At 40.1% G+C, this 21705-nt stretch overlaps 1 protein-coding gene across 1 annotated transcript in view; it reads right to left on the minus strand.

Annotated features, from left to right (window-relative positions):
- Positions 1-4974: 4974 nt before the first annotated feature.
- LOC140235021 (TBC1 domain family member 1-like) overlaps positions 4975-21705 on the minus strand; it is a 119240-nt gene continuing 102509 nt past the window's right edge. Inside the window, exons 8-19 of the mRNA XM_072315060.1 lie at positions 18481-18558; positions 17483-17913; positions 16271-16419; positions 15470-15658; positions 14649-14810; positions 13960-14118; positions 12626-12777; positions 11906-11998; positions 10829-10988; positions 9977-10146; positions 6880-7110; positions 4975-6132 (exon numbers count right to left, since the gene is read on the minus strand). Of these exons, the coding sequence (XP_072171161.1) occupies positions 5695-6132; positions 6880-7110; positions 9977-10146; positions 10829-10988; positions 11906-11998; positions 12626-12777; positions 13960-14118; positions 14649-14810; positions 15470-15658; positions 16271-16419; positions 17483-17913; positions 18481-18558 (2412 nt within the window). The 3' untranslated portion in view covers positions 4975-5694. The remainder of the gene's footprint in view (positions 6133-6879; positions 7111-9976; positions 10147-10828; positions 10989-11905; positions 11999-12625; positions 12778-13959; positions 14119-14648; positions 14811-15469; positions 15659-16270; positions 16420-17482; positions 17914-18480; positions 18559-21705) is intronic.

The following is a 21705-nucleotide window of genomic DNA, read 5'->3' on the forward strand; positions in this document are numbered from 1 at the left end:
ACAACCATACCGTCATATGCGACAATTAGTACTCAAAAAATAAATTATGAGAGATCACCAACACTGCTGATACTGTAGAAAGGCTTGACAAAATAAAACAAGGATACAACAAAGGAACAGAAAATGAAACAATGTAGGGTTGGGGGTACCACGTATCGACACCCTAAGGATCTGTAGCTTGTTTATTCTAAAAATACAATACAAATCCGCCTAATTCTTACCTCAAATATGCCATAAATACTGCAGTTTTGAATGTCGTGACCGTCTCGTTGATTATGAATCTCCGTTTTAAAATAGCGCAATTTTAGTGCGTGCGTTCCGTTTTCTTCGTGCAGCTAAAAAGGGAACCTTGCGATCGGCACCCCCTCTCCTCCATAGGTATACATGTGAATTTCACAGCATAGGTAATACACGTGAATTTCACAGGCCATAGGTAATACACGTGAATTTCACAGCCATGCTTCGTTACTGATCGGATGTGTAATTTTTAGCTTGGTTTGTTTGAGTTTGATTTTCGTTTCTTCGTTTTTATTGTTTTTATAGCAAATGACACTTAATCCCGCGCGTACTTTTTCGTTCTATACGCAAACAGCCATGATACGCAGGGTGTCGATGGGAAGGTGCCCTGTCGATAGGTGGTGCCCCAACCATACACTAAATGCAAATATAATTTGTTTAAATATGCTTTTTCTCATATGCAAAATGGAGCTACAGAAAATAAAGGTGAACACAGAAGAAATAACCATGAGAAGGCTGCGATAGCAGACATTCTGTAAATATTAATTTCTGTAACATGTCATTGAATCCTGCTTCATTACGCCAGTCAGTGAATGGGTGTTTCACTATAATGCAGTCACAACGTCTCGTGCTTTATCCTGCACTCTGTATCCACAAAAGCATAATACTGGGAATTAAGAATGTCCTCTTTGTAAAGTATTCATTTGAACATATTCATCCTGTTATTCGTCCAAATTAAAATGGTGGCTTCCATACCAATTTGACTGCTGTGTCTGCTGAAATAATGCAAATAAGAGTGCACAGGATAACATTCAAAGCATAAACATAAGGATACACATGAAAAAAACAACAACAAATACAACAACAGGTTAATGATCAGACTTTGCACAATATATCCACACAGCTAAAGGGTTTGATCAAATAAACATTTCCTTCTTGCATGACAATTCATGAATATTTTGAATGCTAGTTATGTTTGGTAACTTTGCTCCTAAATCTGAGCAGTTCTTAGCATACTTACCATTACTAATAGAAGATCTCTAAACAAAATTATCTCTCCACAACTGTTCAAAATAAGTTAGTCTTATAAATAAATATATCCAGTGATCACTGATGTAGACAACACATCTCCATTTTCCCATGAATAATATCAAAGAGTGACAGAATTATATGAAGACATAAGCATTTTGTTGGAAGCATCATAATGTAATGACAAGGCCCCCCCCCCCAATACTTATGAAACAATTATCAAAGCTTTAAAAATCTTATGTTGGGATACATGTTACTTAGATCAAAACACACAAAACCAAACACTGCCAACAAAACAGTCTATTCAAAAGCCAGAAATTGAATATAATATTTCATATGTAGACATATATCCACTTAAAGTGATTAGAACCATTCATACTGTCATTATTACTGTATTCCATCCTGAATAATCTCATAGCAAGGAATATTTAACAGAGAATTGACTTATGACAGTGAATCTAATATTTTGCATTCAAAACATAATCTAATATTTGTGTTTGATAATGAGTGAATCCACAATCGATGCAACAATTATATCAAACACTGAGACTGATAATCATGCTATTTCAGAGGTACATTTCATCAATCCTGTAGTTTGCTCTCTTTAAAGGGCTATGGTGCAAAATAGACCCTCATCAATATTTGGCCAAACAAGGACAATTTTGTAGGATAAAAAAAAAAAAAAAAAATTAATGAGACTCTACTTGGATTATTGCAGTACACACATACCACTCTCTCAGTTAACACAGTAACATTGTAATCAGTGCACAAGAGATGATGAACTCAGACACCAACATAATATAGAACTCATAACAAAGTTGAGAAATGACATAACACATAACACATTATGCATAAAACAAAGAAAAACAAGAGAAATAGGCCATAAATATAATTATCACAAACTCTTTGGCAAAGAGAAAATCATACACTATTACATTATATTCTCTATCACAAAAAAAAAAAAAAGAAGATAAAATAGGTTGGCAAGACTGAAAGAAATGAAACTGATGATCTTTACATGCCGTGCATTCTATCTGATACATGTTATCTAATGCACCTATGAATCACACTTCATACTGCTGTGTATCACTATATTTAATGTTCTACAGCATTTCAATCACCAGGCAATTGGAAGTTTAAAGGCAAGCTCAATAGAAAAGAAGAGAAATTCTTAATAAACACCACATATTTAAAAGCACATTTGTGAACTTGACCTGCACACATACAATGGAACCTGTTATTCCCTCTAAATATGCACTGACATCAATAATATCACACCATGCTCAATGCTATAAATGACACTGAAATGTGCCTATGCATTTCACTTATAATAAAAGAAAAAATGCTGGAAATCTCATATTTCATTTTCCTTTTTAATTTACTGTCTCAGAAAATCTCCCTTCCCCTCTGTATGAAAGTTACAATCATACACACACACAGACACACACAGACACACACAGACACACACACGCACACAAAGGAAACATGCTATAAATGCACAATGACATCTGGCATGGGAAACTATAACATTTCCAAACCTAATGGATATAACTGCATAGTAAATTCTTATTTTCTTATTCTTGTTTTACCAACTCAATGCTCTAAGCTTTACAGTAAAATCCCACTGGTCTGTCATTATGTGTAGACTTAACACACCACATCTTACTCATAGAATTTGAAGAGACAGCATGGCTCATTCTAGAATGGTAACCACACACTATAGCAGCAAAGCCTAAAATACTGCTGCACATGATCTCTTTGACAAACACTGAAAAACCTTGGTAGGTTACCACTCCGCCAAGTACACAGGTAAAGGGCAAATGATAATGCCTCACCTTGCTTTGGGATTCTATTTGGGACATTAAATCTCACCATGCCACATGCAATCTGCTTTTATACATACTTCATGGCATTTTGAAAGGTTGGCTCTGAAAGGGGTCACCTTCCATCACATATCAAGTGAGTATAGAAGGCAATGCAAAGCTCCTTGGAAATAGTGTGCAGTTTCAAAAAAAGTATGCTTTGCCATCAGCACATATGACATCATGAGTTTATACAGGCAACAGCGGGAAAAAGAAAAGAAGAAAAAAAAAAGAGGAAGAAGATGTGTATGCACTTCTTTTATTGTTTTCTTTTTCTTACGCCAGTGAAAACTGCATTTCAAGTGCCTGCCATGACTGCAACTCACTTAAATTACTTGGGTTTTTCGCTTTTATGCTGTACAAAATATTACCTTGGCCACACTGCATGTTCCAATTGGCATTTCAAACAACATAAGTGACTTTTAAAGGCAAACCTCACATTTCTCTAGTTCACTTTTATTTTTCTGCATGGTTATGAAGAGTTGTGAATATACTTCCCTCCAATCATGGCCCCATATTATCAAGGGCTGAAAAAGACTAAGATTGATATCCCCTTTAATTCAATAGCCTTTTATGTATTGATACAGCTACTTGGCTTATGATGAGGAGAAACAAACTATAATCTAAAGCTTTGCACTGGATAGTTCAAAATTAAAACAAATATTATTATTGAGAGGAGACATATGAATGATGGTGGGTGTAGTTAATTCTTTTACTATTGCTTACCTTTCTTCTGCAAAGTTCAAGAATACATATTTTGTTGATCTTGGGACAATTTTATAATTCATTCTCAAGGATTCTCAAGGAGTATATTGTTACCACACAAGATCCCTTAACTATGCTAATGCATGTTAACATAGTACACACCTGACTATACAAACTGTACAATCAAATGCTTCAAATATCATTTCAATCTCTCACAAGAAGAAAAGTTTGTTTACTCTCAATTAAATTTTCTAACCTGCCATTTGACAGACATACAAAGATGTGAGGTATAACTGCAAATGGGTGCATCTGATGGAAAAAAAAATACACTAAAAATAATATGTATCATGACAATGAGACCCATATATGAAAATAAAAATCCTGCCATATAGAACAATTTGTGCTATCCATTGGTATAAACCTCTGACAGAAAGCACAATCCAAATAGAGGCTATTGCTTTTTCTGGCTAGATTTTTAGAACTGAAAAAAAAAAGGGGGGGGGGGAGATAAACAGTGAATACACATATACAACTTGGGAGCTAAAGGTATTGTATAGGATTAAAGAGCTTTGGTTATTTGTTGCCACATACTTTAAAAAAATGGCCTTTCCTCTCCTTTTGAAAATAAACCCAAAAGAAACAGCCCAATATGGGCAGTGAACCATTGAAGAAAATATGATGGACTTTACTCGGTCTGCCAACAAGCCCACTCCAGATTCACAATGTTATCATTTGCATCTTGTCTGCATACATAACAGGCCACATTTACAATTGTAATGTCTCATCACAGTTACATCTTTCCACCTTACATCACCGCACTGGGCAAACAATGAATAACAGATATAATTACATAAATGGTGCCAAATTGGCAATGCTCATATGCTGTGAAAGAATAACTCCATTAACTTAAGCTTCTCTATCATTCTTGACATTTCCTCATCAAAACAATTTTACAGGTGTCTATTTTGTTTTCTGTCTTTCAACTTTTCGCATTTGCAAAATGTCATCTCGCCACCTGGGCGAGATTCAAGTAAACATTGTACAAGCACCACCTAAATAAGTCATTAGGATATATACAGAAGATAAACTTAATTCACTGACCGATGGAAATACATATTACACAGATTTATATTAAATATTAAGCAAAAGATTATTACACAAATGCCTTGACCATAACCACTACTGATCTGACAGACAGTCTTTGCAATGCTGTGTTTGTGCTTCCAATTCTGCACTTGTCAAATTCCAAAAACATGCACACTTTTTGGTTTTGCTGTCCGGCATACAAAAATTAAAATCTCTTCTGAAAATAGCTCTGTGTCAAATCAAATTCTTCCGAAGATACAAGTTCCAAGGTGTCATTTCTCACCTGATACTGTTGCCTACTTCAAATGTTCATTAGGCAGGTTAATCAAGTAGCATGTTACGTCTCCAAAAAAATTCTCTTCACAAGGCTGACGAAATCCATGCACCCTCTCTCAAAGCATAACAGCCCATCAAAATGTGATGACACATTCATCGGCATGGGACATTAACACATCCAAATTGTTCTTTCAGTATTTCAATACAATATCAATGGACTGACCACCGGCCAATCAGTGTCATGCCGAAACAATGTTCTACAAAGGCTCCAGTGAGTTGACACATGGGTATCACAGTCATAGCGTACATCATTGCCACAGCAATCACTCATCGACAATGTGCCAACAATGCCATTTAATTCTTCGTTTCTCATATTGGGATGTCCAAGAAACACATCACTCTACCAACAGGTGGCAACAGGAAGGCATCATATCCTTACATCAGTCATGAGGCAACAATCTCAAGTGTCATCGTGTAACCATGGCAACCACAGAGGAAGCTAGCTGGCGGACACGGTTCTCGTGTCATTGATCACTATACTAGGCAGGTCTGCCTCGCTGGTGTTGGTGCTGGCGCTCAGCTCGCTGCCCAGGCTCCCTCCGCTGTGGTTCCGGGAGCGCTCCTCTCGCAGGCTCTGCATCCGCGTGATGGACGCCACCTCATTGTCCATGTCCTCGATCGAGTCGTCGTCGATGGAGATGTTGTCACCCGAGGCATTCTCGATCGTCTGGTGGTGCTGTGGGTTGTCCTCCACGTGGTGGGCCTTATTGCCGGTCTTGGATTTGGTGGTGAGGGATGTCAGGTGGACCAGGTCCAATCCGGACTGGTTTAGGATGTTGTCGGGAACCAAGTCCCGCAACTTGGCAATGGTGTCAAGCAGTGCTGCCCTCTCCAGGTTTAGCGTCCGCAGCTCCGAGCGGAGGTTGGTCTCCGTCTCCTGAGGAAAGCAGTGACAACTGATACTGTAAATATCTGGGAATATATCATATTACTAATATTACATTGAAGTGATGATTGAAGGCTAATCTTGGTTTACTCTGCACTTCTCTAGACGAATACAAGAAAATCTTTGTTGTTTTTTTTTTTGTCAAAGCAGGTCACTACATTCACTTGCTTAATACTTCTCAAATGGTGGTTGAGTGTGTTTGCAAAATATTTTGCAAAATATTTTTCGATTCATTTTTTGAACATAGGTACAGGAAAACTTGTTTCTGTTTGCCATTATGACCTCATTTTCCTAACGGCTCTCATCTGAAATTTTAGCCCTTTAAGTTAACACATAAGTGTAGATGGGTTAAAACATGTATTGCATCAAACACAACAATGTCAAAAGTAATATTGTGAATAATAGCTGCACTTTCATGGTCTCACTTTGTAATCCCTACAAACAGCACAGACCTTCACTCTGTCATGTGAACAGCTTACTCCTAGCTAACAACTGACAGACTATGCTGCGATGACCTAGGGGTATTTCATCAAGCATTTTATCAGGATTTTCACTGACAAATTTTCTCTCGCCAAACAGATGCAAGGATTTCAGTGGCTTAAAACAGTTGCTAGTGATTGACAAGTTTCATAAAACGTTGCCCTGGTGACCTTTGTCATTTTAAGGCCATGCAATCGATTCACCGGTGCTAAAATAATTTTTTTGATGATCTTTTAATGAAACGAACAAAATTCTCACCTGTTTGCTTTGCAGCATGGACCGCTGGTTGTGGATGGTGTTGTGTGCTGACTGGAGTTGCTCCAACAGCTCGTTGTTGTGGCGACGCAAGTTGCGGTTGGACGTCTCCAACTGCTCTATGTCACGTTGGATGGATTTAGACTGAACAGGCGAGGGCAGCATCTCTTCTTGAATCACGTGGTACTCCACCTCGTAGGCATGGAGTTGCTTTGAGATGTCCAACTTGTATGCCTGTTAGGGGTCAGAACAATTATAAACTTTGAGGTAAGAAATACAAGGTCAACACACTATGCAAAGTTTATCTAATTTGATCTCACAATGTTTTGTGTTGCCTTCAATGCAGGCACTTAAATACATGTTCTAAGACTAGCTGTGACTTATATTGTGCTCCAATTAACAGTACTGATTCTAAGACAAATGTGAAAGTGAGAACATAATTAATATCATGCAAAAAGAAGAAGAAGAAAAAAAAAGAAGGGCACAATATATGACAATCAAACTGTACATACAGCACACCACCAAAATGAACTCAAAAGTCAGAACGCTCGGCAAGCACAGCAATTTTGAACATTTCTACAACTATCTACGGCATTATTTGAATAGACCACTGATTTCTACATACTGACACAAATTTACTCTCTCTTGCTGTCTTTCTCTGTACTACACACACACACACTCAAAAGTAATAATGTTAATGTCTGGCGATGACGATAACCATGCTACATTCTACACTGACGGCTCTTAAATTGGTGCGTACCATTCAAGAAAAGGTCGTACATGCAGTACGTGTTCTCAGACAGGCGAACAAGATGCAAGTGAGAGAGGAAAGGCATAGCCTGGTGATGCCATGCACCAATTTGGGAGAAGGAAGTAATTGTAAACAATGGAACCACTACATTTCCTGCATGCTTTGTTTGCCGACATCTACTGGTGCAGCATGTCTCTGTGGGCTTTGGTTAAATATTGACAGAAAGATCAACAGTTTTGCCTACAATAAGGAAAAAAATATATATATATGAATGCCCAACCCCTATACTTCATGATTACCGCTGAAAAACCGAACTCATCTGGAAGTGTACTGCAGGTTCCGAAAAACTCTTGGCATGTTATATACAGTTTGTAGACATGCATGCTATGGAAAACTTGAAATCATCCTTGAGCCATTATGAAAACAAAAATGAGTCCATTGTTCTCAGCACGCACCCATTCCTTAAATTTGGTTTGGTCAACAGTGGGAGTGAATATAAATAAAAAATTGTGATTACACTGTCAATCTTTTGCTTCAGATTCAGTCTCCACTTGGGGATAAGAATCCGCGCATTGGCTGAACAGCTCTCTTGGCATGTTAAAGGTTAATGGATGGAAACTTCCGGGTGAGGTGCGATAATTGCTGAGTGCACAGACAGCTATGCCAAATATTCAAGAGGGAGAGAAGGTGCGTATTTGTAAGTAGAGGTGGGTTTTCAAACACAAACATAATTCTACAGCAGCTCTATCTGTGTGCTCAGAATGAGGTATTCTTCTATGGGGTCTGTTTGAATACATAAATGTGATTAGCCAGTTGGAGTGATATTTTGCACATGAGCAGGGGCAAGGCAGTTTGTGGCTTGAAATAAATACCACTGCAAAAATGCACACAAATTTTCAGTCATATTTTTTCTTATCCCTCACCTAGTCTTGCATGTTATATTTTTTTTTCTGAAACTCAACAAAATATTAAGATTCCCCTAAAATTTGTTCATGATAATTTAGTTTTGTCTATTAAGTTTTCTGTAAATGTTAATTTTCACAGTAATAATAACATTTCATATTGTTATGACCATCACATTATTTCCATTACTCTATATCATTTCTATATTCCATCAGAGATTGTCATTTGATCCTTAACACATCCAGTCCAAATAAAATGGGAACCCCCTTACCACTGTAAAGGTTATCACTGAATTATATCACATCTGATTGATATGAATTATTGCCCAAATGTAATTGCAAAAATTCTGCTGTAGACCTTGATGCTGCAAATTTTAGTCCATGGACCTATCATTGACCAGGGCCCCCGTTTCATAAAACCTGTCATCAGTGACAAGTTGTCATAGATGTGACAAGCTACTGAAATCCTTGCATCTGATTGGCTGAGAGCCAATTAGTCATAGAAATGTGGCAGTTGTCACTGATAACAAGTTTTATGAAACGGGCCCCAGATCAATTGACCCATTGAAGACTAGTCCCAAGTACACTTGGGCAGTTGTCTATGGGAAATGTGCATTGTACCTAAATCAGCTTGTCCTCAATGGGTTAATATATCTCACAGAATTCTCATTGTTGTCTTGGAGATGTTATTGTGCAGGTAGACAGGAGGACAAGTCAAACAACTTGTGGCCACTACAACATATCTCACGCAGGCATAAAAGCAAACATTGAACCTGAATGTGTGTTCCTTAGAGACTGAACATTTTTGCCACAATAATGAGGTGACAATGCATGAAATTTTATTTGGAGATAGTGATATTGCAGTTTAAAACAAACTAATGAACAATTCCAGGAGACCACTTTGTGCATGGTGCAACCCTTTGGCACCAACAAATTTCTTTCAATTTCAACCACTATCAACTGCAGAGTAAATGTCATATGCATTTTGCATGCAACTGATCATGTATTTATGGAAACTAAATTGCAAAGTTAATTTTAGATGATGAGTGTGATAAAAGAATGATACAAATGGGACAAAGACAGACACACACACTGTACCCTCTCACTCTCACACATGCACAGTACCCCCCCCCCTTGCACACATACCGTACTCCCTTCATTCACTCTCACACATACGCGCACACACACTGTACTCCCTCCTTCACACATCACCATACTCCCCTCACTCATTCCCACACATACACACACACACACACTCACGCACACCCACACATACATGTAGACACCATACCTCCTTGAGTGTACACACACACACACACACACATAAAAACCCTGTGCCCACCTCATGCACACACACAAACAAAACACAAAGATGGATGTAGGCAGATGGAAGGGTACATGTCCAACCGAGCCCTTTTGAAGTATATTGTACTGCGCTGAGTTTTACCTTGTTGATCACTTTCTCCATCTGCACGATGCCCAGGGACGGGAGCTGGTTCTTGATGAAGTCGATGATGGACTCGAAGCCGTCGCACTGGAGGATGAGCTCCTCGTGGCTTCCCAGGATGACCAGGGCCACCTTGAAGATGACCTCGAAGCCCTGCAGGAAGATCAGGTCTGTGGTGCAAAAAATGGGTGGGAGAAAGATTCCAAAGAAGAATGAATAGTGAAGTTCCGGGCATATGCAATCAGTCTACAGACTACCTTTATCTGCCGTTCATAGCTAGTCTTCTTGTTATTCATCACTGTCAATCTTAAGTGCCCTTCATATGCTCATATGTCTTGTTCCTGTGACATACAATCTGCTTTCCTCATAATCACTGCTCTGAAATCTGCTCCCTGCACGGTTTCATTTTGCTTTAAAGGGAAAGTTGTATGAATGAAGCACAGAGGATATGTATATAAGCCAGCATGATTAACCCATATTCAGCTGCACTGGTTGGTCTTCCATGCAGTCTAGTTAGGAGTACTTGGGGCAGACCACTTCACCTGATTATGAATCCTGCTCTTTACACTGAATGAATGAAGCACAATATTTATTGCATAGGTTGTGACTCTTTCACGTATGGGACCTCCATTTTATGTCCTATCTGAGGGACAGGGTGTTTTGCCAGTACTAGAGGGAACGGCATGATAATACACAACATTGCTCAGTAAAACTCACTTGGATTCGAACCCACGCCAAAATCCGAGCCATTCATTTGAAAGGTAAATACACTACCACCAGAGCCACTTTGCTGCCCCATTGTGTATGGCCTACACACCTCATTAGCATCAGACACGCAGACATATGACTCACCGAAGACTTTGGCCACAAAGCCCAGAGGGAACTGGGAAGCGAACAGCGTGAGGAACCAGGGAGCCGCATAGAGGGACGGAGCCACGTCGTTCTGCTCCAGGTGGTCGTGGAGCCGGTGGTGGAAGTCATGGAGCAGACGGGAGAGCTGGTACATCTGGATCTACAGGGTGAGAATTGATATTTGGAAGAGGAGAAAAACCAAAGGAGGAAAACCAAAAAGAGTGATTGTGAAAACGTTTGCCTCAAAAGCATTTTTGAGTGAACACTTACTAGGGTGTACCATAGCTCAGATAAAAGCTTTGTAATTACATATCAAAGCTCTCATGCCGTAAACTTTTCAGTATCAAACAAAGTACTCTCATGAATTTTTCCTACAGTGAGATTATGAAAAAAGCTTGCACAAACATGGTGACATTGAGAGATAAACAGAACAATGTGGGTATATCTTCTAAGATATGTAATGCAAAGCTTACCTATCCTCAGAATTTGACACTCATTTACCTAACTAACAACGGATTCATGCTTAATGGGCTACAACAGCAAAAGTGAACTACGCCTTGGTGTTCTGCATTTGGGTAATGCCACAAATTAGGGGTCCAATTTTGTGACATTTTGGTGTCCCTGTTACATCTGACATCCACATGTTTTTGTGACTCTGAGTAAAGATGCAAACAGTGGAGTTAAAATGTAAAGTGATTCTAAGCATGATATTGCATCCTCATGCTCAGAATGACTTTAAGATCTCACTCCACTATTCACATCTTACTCAGAGCAGCAAACACATGTGGGTGTCAGACATAACCGGGAGACTGAACAATGTCACAAATTGGACCCCTTATTTATGGAAATCCCAATTTGCACGAGACAGCTGTTTCCATTGTCCAACTCGGGAGGCTGCGTCATCTTAGTGTTTGTGTTGCAGATCTAAAGCTCACTAATATCTCTGTACTACCACTACTTGCATTTCTACTGTAACTGATTGGCAGATTGCCTTTCAGTGATGCACAAAAACATGTGTTTCTTTAGGCCACAGGGTGAGGAGGTTGCCTGCTGCCAGGCCGAGCTGGGTGCACTCACCTGAAGAGCTGTCATGTCTGGTTTGTATTGCCTCCGGAAGCCCCAGGAGAACATGAGGTACTCCAGCATCTTGAAAGCCTGCTGCTCCTCCATCTGTGGCGACAGAAGATGACAGAGAGGAATGTAGAGACAACTGCAGCATGCCTCATGGTTGTCATGACAACCACGATGTCTGCCAATCACTATCACATTGATATGACAGTCTAGTTGCCATGAATATATTGTACCAAGTTTAACATTTCAGTCTCTTCCACCCATGTAGGCAGAGATGTACGGAAACACTTCCATGGTATAGCATTGTGGACTGCAAAGTCAGCACTGATGATATTCCATTTGGTGGCTAGGATGATATTGTACATGAAGGCTCATTGGCTATTATATAATGTGCTACATGGATGTAACATTACTATCATCAGTATACTCCCAGAATGCATAATGAACCACTGCACTGCAGCATATGATTCAAATGAGATGATAACCAATAATAACCTCAAAGATTCAGTGCAAGAGATATCTGTCAACAGCTTGAACTGGGAACATACAGCATAAGATATAATGTGCAAAATACCCAGGATGTATTACAGATACCATCACTGTCTGATACGGAGAATGATAAAGAACATTATTCACTATCTATTAACATGATAAATGATACATAAATTGTTTCATACAATATGTGCCACATCAGACCTTATGAGTCTTGATTAAAGCAGAACTTACGTGCATAAGCAGGACACCAGCCACAAAGCTGAGTCCCTGGCAGTAGCCAACTTCATCGTCCTGCAACGAGTAGGCCTTCAGCAGGTTGAATAGGGAGAGCTGGCCCCGTCCCAGGGGGTTGGAGAAGTATGGGTGGTTGGGGTAAGTGCGACCTGAGGGATGAGATATAAGTTGCAGTGATCAATGCAACATTCATTCATTCATTCATTCATTCATTCATTCATTCATTCATCTATTCATTTTACTCAGTCACTTCAAAAAATAAAAGAATTACATGTCTTTAGAGCGACAACATCTTCAAATCAAGCTGCTCAACAAGTTTGACTCTTAAACAGACACAACACAAAAAAAAATGTTCATCAAACTGGATACAATTTGGTGAAGTACATACTGGGAAATATCAAAAATTTCAAGGGAACACCCCCTTTCCTTTTTTGTTACATACTTGTATTCCTCAAGAAGAAGATACTGCAGCAAGGTTTGATTCATGATGTATTGATACACTTTGAGGAATATATCTACTTCTCTCTGTGGGGATCTATCCCTAATTATAAGATGGCTAAGTAATTTCCAGCTTGCTGATTGGTCAAAGTGTACCACGTGATCATTCGCGAAAAGTGTCTATCCCTGCACGCCCGTGGGATTTTCGCGCACCCAAATTGTCTAATCCATGGTTGAAATTTTCGCGGTGTTCAAATTTTCGCGCATTTCGCGCAACCAGAAACTAGCGCGACCCGGCCAAGCGCGAAAAATTAGTCACGCGAAAATATCCACTTTTACAGTATTCAACACAAGCTGGGATGGGGTAATCTCGGGGAAAGCCTAACGTTACTCTGGGCCATTTTCCAACGGTGAGTACAATTTCAAAATCTTTGATATTGGATTTATTTCATTATTTCTTTCTCATACAAGGTATATTCACCTCGCGTTTGAAATTACTTAGCCATCTTATAAAAGGAATAACGCATTTTCCCGTCGTTGTTCAGCGATATGCAGTGCACTCGAGGTTTCTTCTTCGCATGCACACTCCACACTCGCCTCCGGCTCGTGTGGAGTGCGCATGCTCAGAAGAAACCTCTCGTGCACTGCATACTCGCTAAACAACTCCGCGGCACGCGTTATTCCTATAACATATAATCTGTGAGATATGCTCTGACAATTTCAGTGAAGCCATCAGCATTACTTTGAGGTTAGAGCACAATGATGCTGCTGTCCACAAACTCGGTGAGTGGCAGAAACTCAGAATAAAAGATGAACAACTTACAAAGACAATGCAACTGCAAAGATGATAGAAATACTTGTCAAACAAAAGAATTCTATGGTTGTTGTCTCACCCAGGTCAATAAGGATTGCATGCTGGTGTGTGGTGAGTTGCTTGAGGAGCTCTGGGTAGGGTTCGGACTCCGGAATCTGGGACCCACCCGGGGGCAAGCGGAGGAGGCGCTGTTCGGACAGCATCATCCAGATATCTCCCCTCCTTGTCCTGGGCACTCCTGTATCAAGGCATGGATAACACAACAACATCATGTATGAATGCATATGTGTGTACGTATGTGTGGTCTCTGATGTCATCAATAATAGTGCAAATATGTAAGAACATGCATATGTTTTGTTAATATTTTTGTTAATTTTGTTTTGTCCATGTAAACTCATACCTACATCAACATCAGCTACGTGCCAAAACTCAGCAATATTGGAAACATATTGTTGCATAAGACGAAATATGAACTTTGAATTGTATGAATATTTTCATTTTTGTATTTTCAGTTTTATTCCACTTCTATAAATGAAATCATTATGACAAATCAACAACATTCACATCAAAAATACTGTCTATAGGAGTGCTTAAAGAGTACAAAAAAAGAAGAAATATGTAAACAAATATATATATATATATAACAATATATTTTATATTTCATCTCATCCCAAGGTACAGATGGAGGAGGAGACCATTATCAATAAGCAAATGGCCGCTGGGCGATATCTTTTGACGGCACACGGCAGGGGTTTTATGTGTACCCACCTTCCTTGTACAGCTTGTTGATGTCCTCATAAGGGATGACTGTGTGCTGCCTGTTGGGTAGAGCTAAGAGTTTATCCCATTGCTTGGTGACCTCCTTCAGACAGGGCGTGATCTCCTCATAGTTCAGCTTCATCTTCTTCTCGTTCACAGCATCCAGGCGGGCTGGGAGGAGGTACGGAATGGGGGATGGATGATGTCTAGTGGTACTCATCATCAATGGAAGGCTGGCTATAATATTTATACATGTATGTGTAATTTGAGCATTTTGACCTGAGCTTTTGACTCTTGACCTTGGATCCCATGATCAAAAACTTTCCAAGAGGATAATCATCAGGCAATACACGTACATGCAAATGTACTACATTTTATGAAGATACCTTGAGCCATTTCAGAGACATGGAGAAAGGAGTAAAGTCTTAACTTTCCACTTGACCTTTGACCCCATGGCAAAAAAACTTTTCCCACAGAATCTATGACCTTTGACCTTCAGCACATGCACCCACAAGTTGATAGGCACAGCATCATCTACTCATACATACATATTACAAGTTTTACAGTCAACAGGTTCTAAAGCTGCGTTGTCCACAAAACCAAAAGTGAAAATACAGACAACCGGAAAACGTAATGCCTTCAGGGACACTCTGTGGTGGAGGCATAAATAGATTGCAAACTGCATGTGTGTCTGTTGTGAAAGTTGACTCCCAAATTCAGAGAGTAAGTAAAGAAGGATGGATACACAGACACATACACACAGTCTGACATACAGACTCAGACATACAGACACAGAAAGACACAAAGACACACACAAGATGTGATGGTACCTTGATTTCTCTTGTTCTCTTTTTCCATTCTGTTGAGGATGATCTGCTCTCGTATCGCCCGCTGCCAGAGAGCCTTGACGGCCAGTCTGGAGGTGAAGCGCTTGGGCTTGGCCACTGAGCTGATCTCCACCTTGGCTCCCTCCCTCTCCTCGGCTTCCTCAAACACGTACTCGTCTTGCTCCTCGAAGGCTGTGTGGTTATAGGAGGGAGGGAGGAAAGGAAAATAAATTCTAGAATGAGAGAGGTGTTTATGTGTAGCTAGTTCAGTATATAATTTCTGGGTACCAGGTATACAAATACTTTGGGTGATACAGTACAGATGTAACACTGTCAGGACTGAAACATGTGCAAGAAGCAAATCTTTCCAAGAAATGCTAGGGAAATATCCACACACCATTAATAGATATTAAAAGCCAATGTGGCCACAGATTCCCGTGCATTGCATGTTTATTCTATCAAGACAATAACAAAGACCTCAAAGCTTTAAAGCCCACACCCAAGTACCAGAGTTGTTCAACTTATCAGTGACCCAAAGTACGAGGCTTACAAGATTAACAGTTGTGCCCAGGGCATTCTGGACGCTACCCTGGGTAAAGAAGATCATATCATTATTGTTATTTCTCCTTTATCTTTCGTGCCTGTAAAGAATTTTAGGGCAATTTTCTAAATTTCTCTACATCTGTCTTTCATCCAAAGCATAATGTGGCAAACCAGCCAGTTTCAGAAAGTGATATGCTAAGAGTTAATTGATGCAGCACATGAATGCCTTCTAAGCTGGTATGTTAAGCCTCTGAAACCTACTAGGGGGAGCCTTGCTCTCACTCATCGGGGTCACGACCCTGTTGAAGATGGCCTGCCTCCAGGACATACGGTAGCTAGGGGTGAGGTTGGGTGTCCGCGGACTCTGGCCAGGACTAAACATGTGTGCTCTGCCACCTACACTCATGGCTCTGTAAACAGACAGAAAATGAGAAAGAGAAATAGATGGATTGACAGATAGATTGACAAACAGATAGATAGATAGAAATGGAGAAATACGTAGATATATGAAGAGAGATGATACACAAATCAAGCAAGTCTTCTGAGGAAGGGGTACCACAATTCGCATCAGCTAGGCTTGAAGGTTACCATTTGCCATAAGGCATTTGGTAACCAGATAGGGACGACAAGGTGTCTGAAGAATTGTAATGGTGGCTATTTTGGTTGCACGTTCTGCAAAGCAACAACACAGGCTCTCAGTGAGGGCAATGTCCTTTCTCATGTTACAAACATCAGCCATTGTATGCATGCATAAATGTATTGGGAATTCTGCCTACTGGTAAGTTTACTTATCACCCCTTCCACCCTACTTATATTTACATGCTAACGCAGATCAATAAACAGGTGTGACGTGCCTGCAGACAGTGCCAATATGCATCAGCATGTTGTTGACAATTATGTGTTCTTCTTGTTGTTGTTGTTGTTTTGGGGGGAGCTAGGAAGGGAGGGAGATGGGAACCAACTTGGCTTTGAGCATCATTTGCAAAATGGTGACTCAAAATACCTTGACCAAGAACAAACAAAATTGTTTATATTGATTACTAATTTATTACTAGGAAGTGTCCTATATGATATCACATTTTAAAAACAAATGGATAGCCACAATAATATTACAGTCAAAGTAGCACTGATAACATACATCATGATATTTATGATTTTTCTGCAAATTTTCATTTTTTGGGAACATGATAAAACATCCACCATCTGCGTGTTGGGATGGCACATCATGCCTGCATCGGTTTTTGTCATCGATGAGGTCACTCTTTGCCTCTTACGGGGTGACAGGCATTACAGAAAGGACACATTGCAGATGTCTGGCATTATGGTTTGTACCTCAACTCATTATTACGAAAGATTTCAGCATCTAGGCATAATATCACACTTTTACACTGTTGTTTTTACAGTGGATATGGAATAAAGGGGGGGGGGGACAGGGAATTTCTCTGACACCATTAGATCAGATCAAAGTCTTACCTGACAAGAGGTGGCTTCTGTCGAATTGGCCTCAGGGCCTTGAACTGGTCCCCTTCAAACTGGAAGGTGGTGCGCTCCCGACTCGTAGGGGTGCTGGGCGTGGTCGGCGACGTGGGTATGTCCCCCAGTGTTTTGCTCCTCTCTCGAGTAATGGTCGTCAGTGGGGAGACGCGACAGGCCGCCGAGTCGGCAGAGGCCTGCTTGGTGGGTAGGTGATGGTGAGGGTGATGTTGTGATGGACCCTTGCCCTCCACTGTGTCGGGGGACTGGAAGTCATCGCTGGAGGTAGAAGCCGTGGAAGAGTTGGAGGAGGAGGTGGACGGGCTGGTAACCGGGGAGGTGGTGGCTGAGGTGGTTCCAGTGGTGGTGGTGGTACCGGAGTTTGGTGAAGGGACAGGGGGCGTCGGGCAGGGAGAGTCACCAAGTGAGCTCTGGAGAAAGCAGAAAAATGATTTTGAAAAAATATTCATCTTCCATCTTTTACTCTGTACGCTTATGATAACAGTCCCTTTGAGACACTTTCACTGTGGCATTAAAGATTGCATAAAAACTAAAACTTACTGGTATTGGAATATGACCATGCAACACAAGGACCTGACAAAACAGTGCTAACTTTTTGATTTGCCAGAGAACTGGAAAAACATAGTAACCACCACATCTAGCAGAGTCATTCACAAGCCACTTGCTGGAGAAAAAAAAAAAAGAATGGTCCCTGCTGAACTTATTTTCTGTTTGCATTTTACCTTCTCAAATGAATTTACACTAGTTATACTCCTAGCTTTTCAAACCTACAAAATTTACACTAAATGAAACCTAAAACTGTAGAAAACCATCTTTCTTCTGCTCTTTCCCCCTCACAACACCAGACAAATTTCATAATGTGAACAATTTTGTGCAAAGCTGCCCCACATTCTCTGGGAGATATTCTTCCTCTTGTTCACACTACATCAATTTGTCTCCATTTGCAGGCCTTCTGGCTGTGTATCTGTGATCCTCACCCCAGATAAGCGACGTCTGCTTGAGCCGTCCTCTGACATCCCATTCTTCAGCTTCTCTGGGCTGCTGCGGTTTTTGTTCTGTGGAGATATTATGAGAATATTCAAAGAAGAAAAGAAAGAGAAAAAAAGATGTAAAATTCTATTGCCATCTTCTATCATGTCTTCTTTACCAATAAAAATCTATTGTATTTATCCACACATCATACACATACACCTGCACAAACAAGAGATGCACATTTCATATGTTTGTCAAAAGTGCAATATTTGCAACACGAGCAATTGATATAATTTCAAGAACATACGGCAACTGGAATTGAGAGACAAAATAAGAAGGAATATGACATTTTGATGAAGATGCTTTGCAGAATGACTGCAAAGTGGCATGGCTTTCCCCCTTCAATTTTTTTTTTTCAGCTATATTCCCAATCAAAGAAAAGTAACTATGTAGCTAACAAAATAATAACTGCAACTATGTGAAAGAGGTATTCTTCTCTTTGTCATGATTTTAAATGAGATAGATTTTGGAAGTAATGGTCCGCTACCCATCTCAGCTAAAGGAAAAGGGGTTTATAGATATGAATAGATATGCCTGCTTGTCTCTGGCACTGGTTCTTTTTTGGGGGTGATGTCGTCTACGACTGTACCGCGACAACTCCCAGATCAATACCACTGAAAGGTCACACATGTCTGTGCTCCAGGGTAGACTATAGATGTCAAAATCTTTCCAAACGCATATTGCTCAGCATACTTCCATACCCACGCTTGGCTCGCCACTCTCGAAAGCTAGGCAGTGCTGGAGGGAATGCGACTTCACACGTCTCCAAACTGAGCAATTTATAGCTGGATATCGATATTGTACTGCACTGTAATATCATATCTAATTGAATGCATTTATTCAGTAATTTTAAGGCATGTCAGCTGGAGAAATATGAGCTTCACTGGGCTCTACTGCCAATAAGCAAGTCTACAGGGTTATAAGATTACTCCATATTATAATATAAAATTCAATCTTTGATGGAACTATTGATTTCAATGTATGTCTGTAATATATGAGACTTTCCATCATCCAGCATTAAAAGAGAAAACTTCACAGCCTGAATCCAGTTTTTTTGACCTTTTCATTTGTGATATATCTGTTGCCATAATTTCATTGCCTTCATTCCTTAAGGCAACCTCAATGCTCAACTCTATCAATTCTTGCTCTCCTTTTGATCATACATTTCCCCATCTCATGACCTTTGTGGGGAATTTTGTAGGTACATTTTAGAAACATAAAACAAATATCCCATTTGTCACACGACCAATATGTCTCATCCAAGATGCCAACTCCATCTCAGCTGACATGCCATGAATAACTCCCATACAATCTTTGCTTCATTCCATTTCAATTTGACTGATCTATTTCATTCATTTCCTTGACTTGATCGTCTATTAGTTTCTCCTTGAATTGGATTTTCTAGTATGTATGCAAATCACCTGACACGGATATTTTGCACTGCTCCATGTTACATATCTAAGGGAAGGAAACATTGAGGGACAGAGAGGGAGAGACAATCAGACAGACAGACAGATAGACGGACAGACAGACAGACAGATAGACGGACAGACGGACAGACAGACAGACAGACAGACTGACTGACTGACAGAGAGGAAGGGAGACACCACAAGATGGAGATGAGGAGAGAGAACCGAGAATGGGTGAATGTGAAGTTGAGTGTTGCTGTGGGAACTGCAGATCACATCTTTTGAGCGACAAATTAGCATTTTAAATCACCCGAGCCCTAGGGAACATGGCTGCATCAGAGCCAGCCTCACGCATCATCTACAACGCTCGTGCAAAACAGAATTCTACGACCAGATTTGAGTGAAAGCTACAAAGAAAAGGAGTCACTGAGCTTAATTTTTTGCTGACTAGAATATGCGAGTTGTTAATTCCATCTGTAATAAGGCCAACAATTGCACGAGAAATTGTATGAATTTTTCTTGGCATTTCACATGGATTTTATTCTTTTATTCTAATACACAAAAAGAGGATGGGGATATAAATTAACAAGCATCATACTTCTATGTGCTTACGATTCCATACACAATAGCTATTAATGTACAGTTTCAAATCTGATGGATTAAACTAATCATACAAGGTAGAATTAACACTGTTTCAATCTTTACATCGAAGCAATCAGCCAAATCAAGAATCCGTCTGGTTAAATCTCAGCAACTCCTCTGCGTAAAGTGCCGCTGATAGTTGGTTGCATTTTATGAAAATGATGCCCAATGAACTAGATAGTCATTGATTCTGACTTGGAATTCACTTGATGTAGCAACTGACATTCAGTTTTAAGGTAGAGAATACTTAAAAAAAAAAAAAAAAAATTAGAAAGCCCTTCCAATGTCTACAGGCAGTTAATTGAAAAGTTGACATGATTGGAATGTCACATTCCCATCATGGACATCAGCATTTCACCTACAGTACAGGTTGCCTCTCAGCTCGCAGAAACATCCCAAACAAACAAACTTACACATACCAAACCTCATATTCTTCCTAATTGCTAAAGATGTCGCTGGGCAGGACATATAAAGACTATGTACATCTTGTCATATGGCATTCAGAGTGATTTTGCCGAGTATCGCTTGCATGTTATAATTTTCAAAATGTGTACCGTCTTCTCTTGGTGCCAAGCAGAGTTGCCAGGGAGCAGTAACAACAACAAAGACGACGACAACAACAACAACAACAACAACAACAACAACAGCAACAACAGCAACAACAACAACAACAACAACAACAACAACAACAACAACAACAACAACTACAACAACAATCTCTCCCACTTGCCCAGGATGGGCTTTCAGACATTTTTTCGGACATTCATTTCATTTGCCCGCTAGAGAATGAAAGTAGCCTGGGCAAGCGGGCAGGAGGGTTTCAAGCACCCTGCTTGCTCTTGCTAACGAGGTCTTCTACCAATCTGGCTGAAATGTCTGCCATTACTTGGGTGACTGTCACGACAGCCCTCCACATTTCACCCAGAAGGAGACACTTGCGGTGGGGAAAACAACTCGTACACATCCAGGACAGAAGAAAGGCTCTTAGCGGCGGCAATGGAAAATACATAAATCAGAATCAACAGTGCGAGGACGGGTGCTAATGGATAACCTAAGCCTTGGGAATGAGGTAAGTGAACTTAAGAGGCCACTCAAAGCCATCAGTTCTGTTTCATTTGA

The sequence above is a fragment of the Diadema setosum genome, chromosome 11 (assembly GCF_964275005.1).
Source record: "Diadema setosum chromosome 11, eeDiaSeto1, whole genome shotgun sequence".
Lineage (NCBI taxonomy): Eukaryota > Metazoa > Echinodermata > Echinoidea > Diadematoida > Diadematidae > Diadema > Diadema setosum.